Genomic DNA, 17,625 nt, shown 5'->3' with positions numbered 1-17,625 from the left:
GATTTTCCTTCTAGCTTAACTACCTCCTGCAATACCACCTTTCTCATCTTCTCTATCACATTCAAAAATGTGAGATTATCTCTGACACTCACCACTCAAATCCGGTTATCAGTTCTGCCTCCATAACAGCTCTCACATTCAACTCCTCCTCTCTCTTCCCATCACACTACCTAAGTAGGAATAATGAGAGGCAGCATCTCATAGTATAATGAAAAAAGCACTGTACTAAAAGACAGCTGCAACCAGGATTAAAATCCCACTTCACTTACTTATGAGCCAGGTAGCCATGGGCAAGTCATTCAACTTCCCTAGTCCTTACATTCTCTATCTTTAAGATGAGTACTTACACCTCAAATATAATATAGTTGGGGGGCAGCTAGGGGGCGCAGTGGATAGAGCACCATCTCTGGAGTCAAGAGGACCTGAGTTCAAATCCGACCTCAGAAACATAACACTCACTAGCTGTGTGAGTCTGGGCAAGTCACTTAACCCCAATTGCCTTATCATAAAAATAAAAAAAAGAATAATATAGTTGGAGAGGACTTCAGAGGTTGTCTAGGGATCATATTTTGGGGAATAATCCAGCAAAGGAGGGTTAAGTAATTAAGAAGAGAACTGAAAAAAGGGCAGTTTCATGAAAACCCAGACTGGAGAAAGCTGTCAGGAGGAGAGGGTGGTCAACAGTGTCAAATGTACAGAGAGATCAAGAAGAATGAAGACTGAGAAAAAGCAATTAATTTGAATTTGTTATATAAAATCAGTGATGTCTTTGGAAAGTGCAGTTTCAGTTTAGTGATGACGTCTAAATGTAGATGTAAAGTGTTTAGAAGAGAGTGAGAGGAGGATTTTCAAACAAGATAGTTACTTGAATGAGAGGCAGATCAATCAGCTTCCATATACCTACTCCAGCAAAACTATAAAGTTTGCAGCAGCTTGAATAATCATCAAGTAATCCATTAAGAAACTTAGTAAGTAACTTCTTCAACTCCAGAACCGCCCAAAAAGTCAGCCAGAAGCCCACAGGCAATAGGAAAGGGGCCCCTTTTACAAAAGTCAGTTCCAGTAGAGCAATCAGCCTGAAGAATTTACAGGACCTTTTCACTTTCTTGCATGGCTGTTTTTTTTTCCCCCTTAGGCAATTGGGGTTAAGTGACTTGCTCAGGGTCACACAGCTAGTAAGTGTCAAGTGTGTGGTCTGAGGCCACATCTGAACTCAGGTTCTCCTGACTTCAGGGCCAGTGCTCTATCCACTGCGCCACCTAGCTGCCCCCCATGGTTGTTTTTTGATGTCCCATTAAATGAAAACAAGTTTCTTGTTGCTTGTTAAACTGGGAATTTTTTTTAGAAAAAAAAATTGTTTTTATTGATAAATTTAGTTTTATATCTCAAACATTCAATCTCAAGGAAATCACAGTCTATTAATAAGGGAGAGCAAAAATGTTAACAGCTATGTACATACAAGATAGGATAAATCATAGATAATTAAGAAAGGGAAGGGACTAGTATTAAGGGGGATTAAGAAAGACTTCCTATAGAAGGTGGAACTTTAGTTGGGATTTGATGGAAGCCAGGAAGTCAAGAGACAGAGATGACGAGAGAGAATTCCCAGCATGGGAGACTGAGCCAGTGAAAATGCAGGAATTAGGGAAGTAGGGAAGTTAAAGATGGACTCGCATAGGGACACATGAGACAAGGAAGATCAATTAGGGGCTACTCCAATAGTTCAGACATAAGGGACTGCACCAGGATGGAAGAAAGAAAGGCCAACACTTTATCTACTGTACCACCTAGGTGTCTCAATGGAAACCATTTTTTCCAAAGTTACCAAAAGTCTAAGTGCCTTTTCTCAATCTTTATCTGTCTTAGCCAATTTGTAATTTCTGACATTTTTAGTCACCTTGTCTTGGATTTCTCTTCTCTATAGGTTTTCATGACACTAGTCTTCTTTGCTTCTCCTCCTTCCTTCAGGACTCAAATTTCCATTCACTCTGACATTGAGTCATTAATGAATATAGTGTCACATCATTCCAATGGTTCTGGATCCATTATATAATCATTTAGCCCTCATGTCTCTCTATCTTATCTAAAAGGATATCATGAGATAACTTTTGCTGAATCTAATTATATTATGTTAACATGGAACGAGGATAGAGTGGCTTAGGGGATACAGTGCTGGCCTCTAACCCAGGAAGACCTGGATTCAAGTCCTGCATCTGACACTTACTAGCTATGTGACTCTAGGCAACTCACTTAATCTTTCAGTACTCTGGACAACCTTTTAACACTATCTGTAAGTTACAGAAAGAACAGGAAGAAGGAATTTCCTTACATTCCCTACATTAATGAAATCATAGGTCTAGGGCCTATCCTTATGTTAATACCATTCCCAGATCTAGTTGCCTCGTAAAAAAGAAGGAAGAAAAAGGGAAAAATAAATTTATCAAATTAGGCAAAGTACATGAGGTTGTGGGGATGATAGTAGCAGTAGTAATAGTAGAAATAGCAGCCACAGCAGAAGCAGCCATTATACCCATATGCTTGGGCTGTTACAGGTTTGCCTGCATCCCCACTGTATCCCCACTGCATCCCCTTTCATATCGCTACTGGAATTCCTTACATAGCACTTAGATCTGGCCATGTCACACCCTGGTTCATAAATCTTTATTTTTTTTAAAATCTAAATTTCCAACTGCCTATGAAGTTAAATTAAAACTTCTTTGCCTAACATGCAAACATCCCTCAAAAGCCTGGTATCACCTTACTTTTCCAGACTTATCTCATGCTATTCCACTCCGTGTATTTGACAGCCCAGTCAAAATAGACTTTCCTCCAAACATGCCTCTGTGTCTTTGATCACATTGTTTCCTTTGCTTGAAATGTCTTCCTGTTCCCACTTAACTTTTCAAATTCCTATACGTTCATTTAGCCCCAACACAAACGTCACTTGTCCATGAAGCTTTCCCTGATCCCTTGCCAGTAACAACCTTCCCCTTCATATATTTTGTTCAGCAACTATTTAATGTACCCATATAATACTGTGTACTAGTTTCCTGAATTTGTCTTATCCCCTTATTAAACTATAAACTCTAAGGATAAGTATAAAGTTTGATAAAAATTTTGTACGTCTCCAAGTTTCTAGCACAAAGTGTTATTTTTAATGAATGAGCCAGAAAACAAATGGCAAGAGTTTGCCATTCACAGGTCAAGAATATATATTTTCTTATCCTGGATATGGAACAACATAAAAAGGAAGGGCATTTTTATTACAACCTTGAACTCTAATGGTAAAACCCCACTATGTGACTATAAGGTTAGATGTAGTCTTCCACCCAAAATAAAACATTGTTTCATACAGCCCTGTATAAATTTTTATTATAATTTAAAGGTAAGTTATAAATTAAAACTCTACTACCTACTTAAATTTCCATGAATATCACTCTAATAAAAAACAAAACAAAATAAAACTTTAAACACATTGACTCTCAGACACACTTTTCACAGAGAATCTATTGGAATCAAAAAACTTTAGGAATATCTTCATATTACTCATAATTTCAATATTTATTATGAGGGTGGAGAAGGCAGTCCTATCATACCTATCTATCTAGCTTCAAAATATTCTGAAAGTAATTTTGTAAAAAGAAGAAAGAAGCCCAAAATATTAGGTACTTTTTTTTATCATGTTTAATGAATAAAAATGTACATAATTTTTAGTCCTAACCCAAAATATCCCTCATCCCAACCTGTTAATGTCAAAAACATTATTATTGATAAATACTTTGTTGACCTTGGTCATAAAATTAACCCAGCCCAGCTTCATAGTTCCTATCACTTCTGACCAAGTGCCAAGTTTAGACAAAGAAGGAGTTGAGGGTTCTGAGACAAAGTTAATCCCCTTAATTAAGTAGTATAAGCACTGAGCATTTAATTTCAAAGAATTTGATTTGTAATAATACACTTGTGAAAAAGGGACAGCTGACAGGAACAACTAATTTACCCCTTTTCTACAAGAGGAGGTGAAAAACGAAACAATCCCTATACTATATTTTTCCCTTTCACGTGGAAACCTTGCAGTAAGAAGAAACCACAGCCTGGGTTAATTCTCAACCCCACCCTAGAAAGGTAAAAGGCCTTTCTGTCTTCAAGCTTCACATTATTAGTCAACATACACACAGAAACTTCCCGTCCTATCGCAGAACTAACTTTTGAGTATTATTTTGGACTCACCATCTTCTTCCTCTGTTTTAAGGACCATCTTGTCCAATTGGATAAAATATGAAGGTCTCAGCCAAGTTTATTCCTCCTAATTGGCTTCTTCTGGTAAGAAATGTAACCAAAGAAAAAGCTTTCCAAACTAAGTAAGATTTTGTGTGCCCAGAAATACCTGTAAATCTGTCTAGCCACTAGGACAGCTCAGAGCTGCTTCCTGAACTGAAAGCTACAAATACACAGAGCCAATCAGTAAGCAGCCAGAAAAGGAGTGTCATTCCCTGTTGAATCACCACCACCCAGTTCCTGTCAAGCTGAAGTACCTTCCTATAAAGAAAGTTAACTCTTTTAGCACCTACAGTTTGTCTAATGGGGAGACAAATTCTTATAGCAGTTCAACTCTCTTCACAAACACAAGCAAATCATATTTAACCATTAGAACTTTCTGTTCTCTTATCCTTTAGCCCCAATTTTTAGACTACAACAGGAAAAAGCCCTATCTTCTCATAATGAGATCATAGTTTATTTCAGAAGAGGTTGACTAGTCAGAGTTCATGACATCATAGGCCACATAGGCAAGATTCTAGGAGCTAATAAAAGTTCAGAACCTTGCATATATAGTAAGTAAGCTCAATAAATGTATGGTATAAACAACATAAGCAAAACACCAATCTAAAAGCAAAATGCCAAATATGATGAGTTCTTGCTTTCTAATCACCAAGACACTTTTTCTAATGTACCTTTCCCAACAGCTTTTTTTTCTCGTGTAACCCCTACCCCACAGCCCAATGGGACTCTCACATTGATGGAGATGAAAGTCCAACCTAAGATGTCAAAGAGCTCCAACCTTCACCAATCCACCTTCAGGGATTCATCCTTTGGGCACTACTGGCTTCCAGCTTCAAGAAAGAAGATGGAAGAGTTCAACCCTGTGAAGTGGGTTACTACTCTAGAGATTTGGGGGAGTACCCCCTTGGGTGAGATCTCAATAACAGAGTCTTTCATTCTGTATTGCTCGGTATATATTTTTATATGTATACCTTCTCTGATTTCTGTTTGCCATGATTTGGATAAATAGGCTAATTTGCTATGTGTATTCATTGTGGAACTGGTATTAAGTGGTATTAAGTCAAGTCTTGGATATAGAGCTTGGGGTCCCCCCTCCTTCCTCCAGAAATGACAAAGCAATCAAAAGTTAGATGAAACCTATCTCCTAGATAAACATTATTTAAGAGAGCATATAGATATGAACCCATGATGAGAGGCCTATGCTTGTGTAGCTGAGGGAGGCAAAACAGACATCTCTTGCCTCTTTTCCCCCCACCTTTCTCTAAAGTAGACTTTCATTCCTGCCAGGAGGGGAAGCAGGAAGTTGGGGCCAAAGGTCACCACTCTGCTCTCCTTAGAGAATATGGAAGAAGCCAACCCTACTTCAGGTTGCTGAAGGAAAAGACACTAGGAAAACAGGAGAGGAGCCAGCAGTCTCCATCATGTTCCTATTCCCAGCTTGCTACTCTAGAGAATTCAGGGAGTATTTCCTTTGAGTGAGATCCATAACCATCTCTCATAACATCCCCAGTCCTATATCCATGCTGGCACTACTACCTCCTCTCTTCTGCATATTGAAATCCCTGGCTTCCTTCAGGATTTAGCTCAGACAGCACTGCCTACATAAGGCCTTTCCTAACCCAACCCAACTGCTGCTGTTTCCCCTGCTCTCAAAAAATTACCTTGATAATATTTTACATATCCTTAAATGCATACATGTTGATTCCCCCAATTGCGTGTTAGTTCTTTGTGGAGAGAGACTGTTTCATTTTTGTCTTTATACCTCTAGTACCTAGCACAGTGATTAACACACAATAGCTGATTAATAAATTCTTGATTAATTTATCTATGTGATTTTGTTTGTACCATTTCCTCTGCCAGAATGGACTTCCTATTGATCCCCTCTTCTCCCTCCCCCCCCTTCTCCATATGCTGAAATGCATCCTTCCCTTCAAGCAACAACTAATGTGCTTTCTCCTTGATGAAAACTTTCCTAATCCAATTGATTCCAAATATTTCATATCACTTTGCCTGAAACATTCCTTTGTACTTTTCACACTCTTATATCTCCATTATTGATATCTCCTTAGTCCACATAACATCTTAAGTTCTTTGAGAACAGAATCTGTGTCACAGTTATCTTCATATCCCTAGCACAATCTCTTTTATATCACAGATGCATGATAAAAGTTGATTTAATTGAATGCATCAGTGATGTTTATGAAGTGTATATATATATGTATATATATAATATATAACATATTTACATATACTATACATATGAGAATTCTCAGTATGAAAACTCCTTCCATCAATGTAGATCAGCAACTTGTTTATAATTTATAGTCTTATAGAGTAACCTTGAGCATTGAGAGGTAAAGTGACTTGCCCATGGTAACAGTTAGTATGGGGCAGGTCTTTGAATTCATGTCTTCTTGACTCCCAAGCTGGCTTTCTATCTGCTAGGCATCTCAGGTGAGGTATTTACAATTGAGAATTTTGTCAAGAGAATGCATGCTTCACAGATGGGTTGGAAAAGATGGCCCTTAAGTTCTCTTCAACTATAAGTCTGGTTCTAGGAGTTACTTTAATATTTCAGTGAATCTACATCCTCTGAACTGTGGATATTCTCCTCTGATGATACTGGTGGATTTTACTCACAAGATCTTCTAGAAGCCTCCCTAGTAACATTACAAGGACACCAATCAATTCTCAGTCTATCAATCTTATCTATTGCTTCTTTCTGACCATGTATTTGCTGGATGATTTTTATGCCACTTCTTACCGATTTTGGTAAATATGCTGACATCAAATTATGCCCATCTTTTTTTTGCCCTTTGGGTCTCCCAGAGTTTTAAAGTTTCTCCCCCACCAAGTTTCCTCTCATACACATGTTAAGATTCCTTGACAGAGGCAAAAGCAGACAACTTTGTTCAATAATCTGATTATTAATGTCAGGCAAGAAATAAGTCACAGAGGATATCCAGGGAAGAGTTCAAACAGAAGAAAAAATTTCCAATAAGTGATGAAGTCATCAGTTGTTCTTGTTTGTGGATGACATTGTACTGATAAAATAAAGCCACAGAGTACTACAAAGCCTCACTAATGAGATCCATAACCTATTCAAAAGAGTTTAGCCTAACAAGCCACAGAAGAAAATCCAAGTAGATGAAAAATGCTTTGTGCCCAGACTATCACATGGAGTTGGACAGATAACTCATTGAGTTAGTCCATCATTATATTTATCTTGGAGAGAAAATGTAGAAAGACAATGAGACAGCACCAGAATTAAATAAGAACAAAAGTTGGCTGGAATTTCATTTAGGAAACTGAAACAGAAATCTATCTTTGTTAAAAAATTTTATATGATTTTTGTTGATAACTTTTGCTTTTAAATCACAATCATTTCTAAATATTGCATTCCTCTCTTACCTAACAAGCCATCCTTCATAACAAAGATGCTTTAAAAGGTGGGAGGCAGCAGTTCAGCAAAACTACTTAACATATCAACCATGTCGGACAATATATGCAACATTCTATACTGATAGTCCCTTCTTATCAACTCTTTTCCAGGACCAAACCTGGTTTAGATCAGAATTCAGTTTCTTTTTCTGTTTATTCAACATATATTGTGATAGTCATAACATATATCCTTTTCTTGGTTCTGATTACTCTGAATCAGCTTATACAAGTTTTCCCAATCCTTTCCCATTTTTTTCATATACATCTTTTCTTACCATATAAATAACATTTAATTACAATTCACTTACCACAATCTGTTTAGCTATTCCCTAATCAAAAAAGCCTCTACTTTGTTTCCTGTTTGTTTCCATAAAAAAGTGCAGCTCTGAATACTTTTACATATATAGGACACAGGTATAAGCCTAACAGTGGGATTTCTGGGTCAATGTGTATGGGCATTTTAATCATTCTTTTTGCATAATTAACAATTGCTTTCCAGAATGGTTGAGCCAATTCACAATTCCACCAACAGTATATTAGAGTGTTTGTCTTTCTACAGTCCTTTCCATGCTGACTATTCTCATCTTCTATCACCTTTGTCAATTTACAAGATATAAGGTGAAACCTCAGAGTTGTTCTGATTTGCATTTGTACTAATGATATTTTGGAGCAATCTTTGAAATGGTTGATAATAGTTTGTGATTATTTTGAGGAACTGTTTGTATCCTTTGAACACTATCTACTGGGGAATGATGCTTGATTACATCATATATTTGTGCTAATTCCCTAAATATCTTAGATTCCAGGTCCTCATCAGAAATAAATGATGCCAAGATATTTTCCCAATTAAAAAACTCCCTTCTAATCCTAGCTACATTCATTTGGTGTGTGCAAAAGAGTTTCAATTTGATGTGGCCTAACTCTTTTTGTCTTTTGTGATCTACTCTATCCATAGTGTAGTTAAGACTCCACCCCTATTTCCCAAAACCAAATCATATTTGTTATAGGTACTTGATCTCATTCTCTTCTAATTTTTTGATAATGTCATATTTCATTATCAGATCACGTATCAATTTTGAGCTTATTGTGGCATATGTTGTAAGGTGATCTAAATCTAATTTCTGCCAAACTGCTTTCTAGTTCTCCCAGAAAGTTTTGTTAAATAATGCCATTTCTCAAGTTATATTTGCTTTTGGATCTATCAAGCAGTGGATTACTAAAATTGGTTTAAAAAAAAAAAAACACCTTTTTTTTAACGCCAATATTCCTTCATATCATACTTTATGGCTGCAAACCAAAGAATCTCAAATAACCTTTCTCTCTAACACACCTAAATTCACATGAATTGGCAACAAAACTGTATAACATGGCCAGGTTCTTCAAGGTCTGGCAAGGTGAAACAGGACTCCAGTGGCTTCATATGCCTCCAGGAGCAAATACAAAATGGTCTGCTTGGCATTCAAAGCTCTTCATAACCTAGCCCCCTCCTACCTTTCACTTCACTACCCAAAACATACTCTTTGATCCAGTGACACTTGGCCTCCAACCCATTTCATAAACAAGTCACTTCATGTCTCTAGCTCTGGGCATTTTCTCTGGCTGTCCTCAATGCCTCGAAAGTTCTTCCTCCTCTACTCCAACTACTAACCTCCCTGCCTTGCTTTAAATAACAATGAAAATTACATTTTTTAACTGGAAGCCTTCCCCTACCCCCCTTAATTCTAGTACTTTCCCTCTTTTAATTATTTCCTATTTATCTTGCTTTGTATATGATTGTTTGCAGGTTGCCTCCCCCATTAGATTGTAAACTCCTTGAAGGCAGGAACTGTCTTTTGCCTCTTTCTGTATCCCCAGGGTTTAGCACAGTGCCTGGCACAAAGTGGGCACTTAATATTTATTGATTCATCGATCAATCTCCTCACTAGACTTTTAAACCATGGCTGACATAAATGATTTCTAACTACTGTACTAGGTTTCTAAAGGCCTAGAAGGTTACAACAATGCTACATTTGCCGTCAAATAGTACCCAGGACACAGTTTACTTACAGAAACACTCAACCTCCCGCTCATGTCTGCTGCAGAGAGTACTTACAGAGGTCTCTAAAGCCACCACACTGAGGATAGAAAAGTAGAATGCTTTGCTGAAATCTAGCAAAAACTGAACTTAGTCTAGAACATTTTAATCATCTGCCTTCATTAGGAAAGAGTACTTTTATTGTGCCTAGATTCATTAAAAAATGACGTTCTAATTCTTTCCTACTCTCCCCAACTCTGTGATACTGAACCCCCAGTTGCCAAAGAATAAACCTGTCTCCTCAAAGGGGAAAGTGTACTCCAGATGTTCACTTCTTATTCCCATCAATCTCAACATACCTCTCCCAATGTCTAGATCTTCCTGTCTCTTCCCCTGCGCTCTATGGAATGCTTGACCCATAATTAACAAATTTCTCATCTTACACCACTTACTCACTTGCTCCTTCCATCTTTTGAAACTGAGACCTGGATCCTTCCTGATGGTATTCCTTATATTTAAGCACTTTTTCATTTATTTGTACTTATTAATTTTATTTTTATGTTACACAGATACTTGTCTCCCCCATTCAACTGTAAATTCCTTGTAGGCAGAGACTGTTTTATTCTTTGCATCCCTAGATTATCACAATGCCTAGAACATAGTAAGTGCTTAATAAATGCTTATTAAATTATTCAATCCTATGACTCTTAATTGATTCTCTCATCTATCACAGGAGCTGTTCCAAATACTTTCCCCCTCTCTTTAAGTCTACTCTGCCATTCTACTTGAGGACTTTGCCTCATACTTCACAGGAAAAATTGAGGCTATTCCTTGAAAGCTATTTCTTCTCCTCTCCTCCTTATCTCACATACCTCATTATTTTCCAGTATCTCCTCCTTCACTTCAGTCTTTCATAATGAGATGGCCCTTCTACTTTTCAAGGCCAGTTCAGTTCTTCTGCTGTTTTGCTAGGTCTCCTTGATCCTATCCCCTCCTGTCTTCTCCAGCAGATTGCCCCCACCAGCATCCTTACATCTCCTAAATTCCAGTTTCTCTTTATTTAATGTTTTCTCTATTGCCTACAAACATCTATGTCTCTTGCAGATTTAAAAAAAAAAACCCTCACTTTATACTATCATGCCCATCAGCTACAGTAATGGATCTCTTTTTCCCTTTTCAGCTAAATATCTTGAAAAAGACATATCTACATACAATAAGTGACTCTACTTTCTCTCCTCTCCCTCTAACTCTCTTCTCACTAAACCCTCTGCAACCAAGCCTTCCAACCTTGTCATTCAATAGGCTGTTTTCTCTGAAGTTACCAATAATTTCTCAGTTGCCAAATCTACTGGCTTCTTCTCAATCATCTTCCTCCTTCACTTCTCTACAGTATTTGAGACTCACCTCCCTTCTGGATACTCTCTCCTTTCTGGGTTTTATTCTGTTCTCTCTTAGTATTCCCCCTACCTATCTGGCTGCTCCTTCTGACTCTCTTTTGCTGTGTCTTCATTCATGGTATACCTTACAAATGTGAGTGTCCTGCAAGAGTCTATCCTGGACCCTCTTTTCTTTTCTCTTTAAATTATCTTACTTGATGAGCTCATCAGTTCCCATCAGATCAATTATCATCTCTATGAAAACAATTCCCAGATCTATTAATCTGGCCCTAGTTTCTCTTCTGACCTTCATTGATGAACAATTCGACATGACCAAAACAGAGCTCATCTTACCTCACTATTGAGGGTACCACCATCCTTCCAGGCTCAAACAGCAGCTTCACCTCTAACACTTCTCTCTCATTCACCTCACATAACCTATTAGTTGTCAAATCTTGCCCCCCTTCTCTCCATCCACACAGGCACCACCCTAATTAAGGCTCTCATCTTCTCTTCCCTAAAATAATCCAACAGTCTTCTAAGTGGACATGCCATCTCAAATCTCTCCCTACTCCAACCCATCCTCCTCCACTGAGGTGCCAAAATGATATTCCCAAAGTACGGGTGTAACTATGTCGCCACTCTTATCTCCTTTATAAACTACAATCCAGTCATACTGCCCTCCTTGTTATTACTCATATACAATATTCCATCTCTTGTCTTCGTGTCTTTGCATACACTGACCCACATACTTTGAATGTTCTCCTTCCTCACCTCTAACTCTCAGACTCCTAGACTTCCTTCAAGACTTAGCTGGAGCATTGCCTCCCCCAAAAAGCCTTTTCCAATCCCTCAATTGCTAGTGCCTTCCTCTCTAAATCTTCCTTCAATCTACTCTATTTATCTTGGATGTACTGATTTCATATGTTGTCTTCCCCACAGAATGTAAGCCTTTTGAAGGTAGAGACTGCTTTTGCTTATTTATTTGTAATTTATTTGCTTTTTATTTAGCACAATCCCTGATACATAGAGTAAGTGCTTAATAAATGCTTGCATTGATTGATTGATTAACTAAAAAAAGCAAAGCTGTAAGGGAAAAGATACTTCAATAAGTTATAAGGAAGTGAAAGCGGAAAAAAAGGGCAAAATTGCCTTGAATGTAATAAAATGTTAAGACCATTTGAGGCATATGAAAAACTTAGTCATACTGTTAAGACTCTAGGGACTAAATTAAGTACTAATGACTTCAGTGGGAGTAATGTGTGAAGCAGATGATTATACTTTCAAGAGTTTTTGATTCTGTACTATATTTTCACTTTCCATATTTTTATTTGTGACTTATTTTTAATATAATAAGGCTTCTGATGCTTTGGGTATTGTTAATGCTTATCAGACTGTTATTGTTTTCCTTTAAGCATGTACTTTTACAGGAAGTTTACTGCATTCTCAAATTTGGTTTTATTACATCTTGATCTAACATTTTCTTCCCAGAGGAATACATTTCTGATTGAATAATGCAAACTGACAACAAAAATAGAATTCATAGAGGATTAAAGATTTGGCACTATAAGGGATTTTATATAACATTCAGCAAACTCCCTACACTTTAGAGATAATGTGAGGCCCACAAAGATTAAGTGATGAGACAACAGCTTTATATCACACTCTAGTATGAACTAGGTCATATTTTTATAAGTAGTAGTGTGGTACAAAAATCAAGCAAACACTAGGATGTTAAAACTTGAGAATGATAACCTCCCACTTAGATCCTCAAAATTAGGCAAAATCCATAAAATATGACCCCAACCAACAATAATTTTGTACTAATCAAACTCTATTATGATGTCATGAAATTATTCTGGTAAAACATTCATAATGTTCCTATGGAACTAATTGGTCCCTGTAATGTTTTGGCTGTCATCTTTTCATGAGACCAATTACTCCTATTATTTGGGGTATGCCTGTACTGATAAAAAGGAACGACTATAAATTTAGTGAAGACAATACTAAATGATGTAATGGGTTGATGACAAATCCAGAAAGAAGAGAAAAAGTATGGACCAAGAAAAGTAATGAGATAAAGCTCACATCAGTTAAAAATAATTCAGTTATGCCTCAATGAGATTTTACCACTGTAAAGCTATTGTCATAAAAAGTCATATTGTCACAAAAAAGAAATAACAGAACCCTTTATACTTAGTTATAAGCCACTCTAAAAAAAAAAAAAGCTGAGAACTCAAACAAAATAAAGGAATACTTAACAAAAATAAAAAATCCAAAAATTAACAGAATACCAAATGGAAATGTCACATAATCTAATCTCAGAAAAGGAAATTGAACCAGCTACAAAAGAACAAATAAAGGAAAAACTCTGTGATTCAAATAGATTTAAAGGATAATTCTATAGAACTTTTTAACAAACAATTAATATGTATAATGCCCAAATAATTCTCAAAAATTGAGAAGAAAAAGGCACTCAAACTCCTTGTGAGACAAATATAGTCCTAGTATCTAACCAGGAATAGTTCATTAATGAATATCAATTAAAAGATTTTAATAAAATCTTGGCAGAAAGACTACAGAAATTTATACCCCCCCCCCCCAAAAAACACCATTCACTATGATCATGTTGGCTTTACACCGGGAATGCTAGGATTATTTAACATCAAGAAAACAAAACAAAAGTATCAAAAACCACAAAATTATTTCGAGAGGCAGAAAAAGTTTTGACGAAGGACAATACTCAATTATGCTATTTAAAAAAAAACCCTACAAATGATCAACACGGAGAGATCTTTTCCTAATATGATAAAACGTATCTATTTAAAACTATCTGCAAGGAGGAAAATACAGGAATAACTCAAGGATGCCTATTTACCCATTACTTGATATAGTCCTAGAAATGCTAGCAATAGCAAAGAAATTAAAAGCAAAAAAGAAAAGAGGAAACAAAATAATCCCCATTTGCTGATGACATGATAGTTTATTTAGAAAATTTTGAGGAATCAGCAAAGATGCTAATTGAAACAATTAGCTTCAACAAGGTGGCAAGAAAAAATTAACCAACAAAAATCAATAGCATTTCTATGCAATAGCAAAAATCCAGAAGGCAATAGGAGAATGGGAAATCCCATTTACAAAAAACTATAAAATGTATAAAATAACCTGTGAATCCATCTTCCAAATCATAGTCAATATCTATATTGATAAAATTACAAAGTGCTCCTTAAAGAAGTAAAGGGCAATTTAAATAGCTGGAGGAATGTACAATATTCAAGATGAGACTGTTGGGCAGTCAGTAAATAAACATTTAAGTGCCTGCTATGTGCCCAGCATTGTGCTAAGCACCAATGATACATGAGGGCAAAAACAGTACTTTCCCTCAAAGAGTTCCCATTGTAATGAGGGAGACAACGTACAAAAAACTGTATATACACAATGTAAATGGAAGATAAAAGAATGTGATTAAATATCCCTGTTCTTTGACCCAGAGATTCCACTGCAAAGCATTTACCCAAATATGTCAATGTCTAAAGAAAAGGCCCTATAGATGTCAAAATAGCAAAAACATGAAATAACTAAACAACCTGTACATTAATATAAATATAATGGTGCAATAAGAAATAATGTACATCCCTGGTGCCAAACTCAAATAGAAATTGAGCTCTTGCAGGTCTCATACTGATTCAGAAAACCACAAATTAACATCATCTATGTTGTACTGTATTTTTATTTATTTTGTTAAACATTTCCCAATTACATTTTAGTATGCTTCTGCAGTGTTTGGTACCTCTGATATATATGATAATTACAGAGAGAAACGGATTTATATGAATTTATGCAAAGTAAGCAGAACCAAGAAAACCATATACACAATGAACACACCAATGAAAACAGAAAGAAAACCAGCATAGTCAAAAATGAAAGCTGCATAATTATAATGGCTATCCTTGGACACAAAGAAGAGATATGAAAAGATACTTCCTTTTCAATTTTCTCCCCTCCCCCTTCTTTGTAGAAGTGAAAGACTAGGGGTGTGGGATGCTGCATACTGTATCATATCAGACTTTTTTGATTTGTTGCTTAGTTTTGCAGAGCTGGTTTTTTCTTTCTTCCTTGTTTCAAACTTTATATGGGAATGGCTCTCTGAGATGAGGTAAGGGAAGGAACAGTAAGAACTACAGAAGAACAGAAGAAATCAATAAAGTTTTATTTTTTTAAAAAAGAATGTCACTTTTTTATTAAATGAAACTCAGAATGAGTTGGGCAATGTTTGCTTGACCTCTATGCATCACTTCACACTTTGGTCACTCTCTTCTCCAGGACACTTTTGCCTCTATATTTCCATTATACTGCTCTCATTTGCTTTTCCTCCTACTGGTCTGATACTCCCTTCTTGGACTTCATGCTGGATCATCCATCAATCAAGAATTCATTAATTGTTTACTAATACTCCAAGCATTGTGCTAGGCACTGGGGATGCAAATAAAAAACAAAAAACAAAAAAAGCAATCTTTACTCCCAATAAGCTTACATGATAATGGAGGAGACACCAAGTACATATGTAAGTATATGCAGAATAAATACAATGAGAACAAATGCAAATAAATATACAGTAGTTAAACGAAAGAGTATGAGAGGAAGGGTACTAGTTGGAGGGGGGCAGATATGGCAAGGCTTCATGTAAAAGCTGGTGCTTAAATTGAGTCTTGAAGGAAGAGGGGGATTCTCTGAGATGAAAGTAAAGAGAAAATGCATTCCAGGCAAGGGGGAATACAAAGGAATAGAGACTGATAATGGAAGGTAGTTTTTAGAAAGAGAAAGAGGAGAGAAGATTCTGGGAAGATGGCGTAGTCAGAAAATTCCAAGCTCTCAGGATTTTCCTCCACAAAAAGAGATAAAACAGTACCTCAGGGCAAACATAGAGCAGTAAAAATAAATAAGACAAGGGGCCAACAAGGTTCCTCCAGGGACAATCTGAGAAGATCTTAAGAAAAATACCAGGAGGAGATTCGGTCCTCTTAAAGAGTAAACACCTCCAGGCTAGGGACAGCTTAAACAACAAGCTGCAAGACCTGAAGTTAGCTGGATTGGAAGGCTGCCTCATCCCCTGCCACAATAACTTTTACCCAGGGGACAGTGAGGGGCGTTGGGTATTTGAGCTAGGGAAGGTAAGAGGGAACCTCTGCTGGCAAGGAACACCAGACCCAGCTGTGCTGCAGAGACTGGCCGGGGTGAAAAGGAACCAGCACATGCCTGGGGAGTGCAGAAGCAATGGGGCTGGGATGCTATTGACTATGGGCACTTACAGGAGGCTGGAGGTCTTAGTTTGGGTTCAAGGTCAGAGAAGAGAACTGAAGGAGGATATGAGGCCAAAGGCACCATCGCCCATACCCCAGGACTAGAGGTGATTACAAAAATTAAGCTATTAAAAAAAAATGGTCTTTCTGCCGGCTCCGCCATATTCCAGTGAGTTGCCAAAACGACAAACACAAAAGGAAAAAGGAGAGGGACGCTATACATGTTTTCTAGGCCTTTTGGAAAACATGGTGCTGTCCCTCTGGCTACATATATGTGAATATACAAGAAAGGTGATATTGTAGATATCAAGGGTACGGCACGGTTCAGCAAGGAATGCCCCACAAATGTTACCATGGCAAGACTGGACCGGTCTATAATGCTACTCAACATGCTGGAGGCATTGGGGTAAACAAACAGGTTAAGGGCAAGATTCTAGCCAAGAGAATTAATGTGCATATTGAGCATATTAAGCACTCTAAGAGCAGAGATAGCTTCCTGAAGCGGGTAAAGGAAAATGATCAGAAGAAGAAGGAAGCCAAAGAAAAAGACACTTGGGTTCAACTGAAGCGCCAGCCTGCTCCACCCAGAGAAACACACTTTGTGAGAACCAATGGCAAGGAACCTGAGCTGTTGGAACCGATCCCGTACAAATTCATGGTATAAATGTAAAATAAAAACAATAAAAAATTCTTGGGTTAAAAAAAAATGAATAGGCAAAGGAGAAAGAATCCAACCTTAGAAAATTACAATGGGAATAGAGAAGAACCGGGTTTGCCTTCAGAGGAAGATACTGAAGCAAAGAAACCCTTTTCTACCTAAAAGAGTATTGTCAAATGGTCCCCTACCAAAAAAGAATCCATAGAAGAACTTTAAAAAGACTTTAAAAATGAAATGAGAGAGATTGGGGGGGGAACAATCCAATAAAAACAAGATTATGAAAATAAAGTCAACCAATTAGAAAGGAGATCCAGAATATTAAAGAAGAAAATGACTCCCTGAAAATCAGAATTGGGCAAGGGGAAGCCAGTGAGGTTATAAGAGATCAAGAAATAATAAAACAAAATATAAAGAATGAAAAAATAGAAGAGAATATGAAACATCTTATCAGAAAAACAACTGATCTGGAGAACATATCAAGAAAAAAAAACATAAGAATAATCAGACTACCTGAAGCTATGAGCAAAAAAAAAAAAAAGAATCTTGATATGATAATAC

General features: G+C 37.0%; 1 protein-coding gene and 1 pseudogene across 6 annotated transcripts in view; one reads left to right on the top strand and one right to left on the bottom strand.

Moving 5' to 3' along the window:
• CYTH1 (cytohesin 1) overlaps positions 1-17,625 on the bottom strand; it is a 186,469-nt gene that overhangs the window by 95,953 nt on the left and 72,891 nt on the right. The window contains exon 1 of one of the 6 annotated variants that reach the window (XM_027850102.1): positions 4,228-4,422. The exons of 4 other annotated variants lie outside the window; for them this stretch is intronic. In XM_027850102.1, the coding sequence (XP_027705903.1) occupies positions 4,228-4,255 (28 nt within the window). In that variant the 5' untranslated portion in view covers positions 4,256-4,422. Of the gene's footprint in view, positions 1-4,227; positions 4,423-17,625 lie in introns of those variants that run through there. One more of the 6 variants, XM_027850105.1, reaches the window with a different exon arrangement.
• Positions 16,362-17,073, top strand: LOC114034414 (annotated as a pseudogene).

Source organism: Vombatus ursinus, unplaced genomic scaffold (genome assembly GCF_900497805.2).
Source record: "Vombatus ursinus unplaced genomic scaffold, bare-nosed wombat genome assembly UNPS02008996.1, whole genome shotgun sequence".
In the NCBI taxonomy this organism is placed as follows: domain Eukaryota; kingdom Metazoa; phylum Chordata; class Mammalia; order Diprotodontia; family Vombatidae; genus Vombatus; species Vombatus ursinus.
This window is presented reverse-complemented; position numbering and strand designations above follow the sequence as displayed.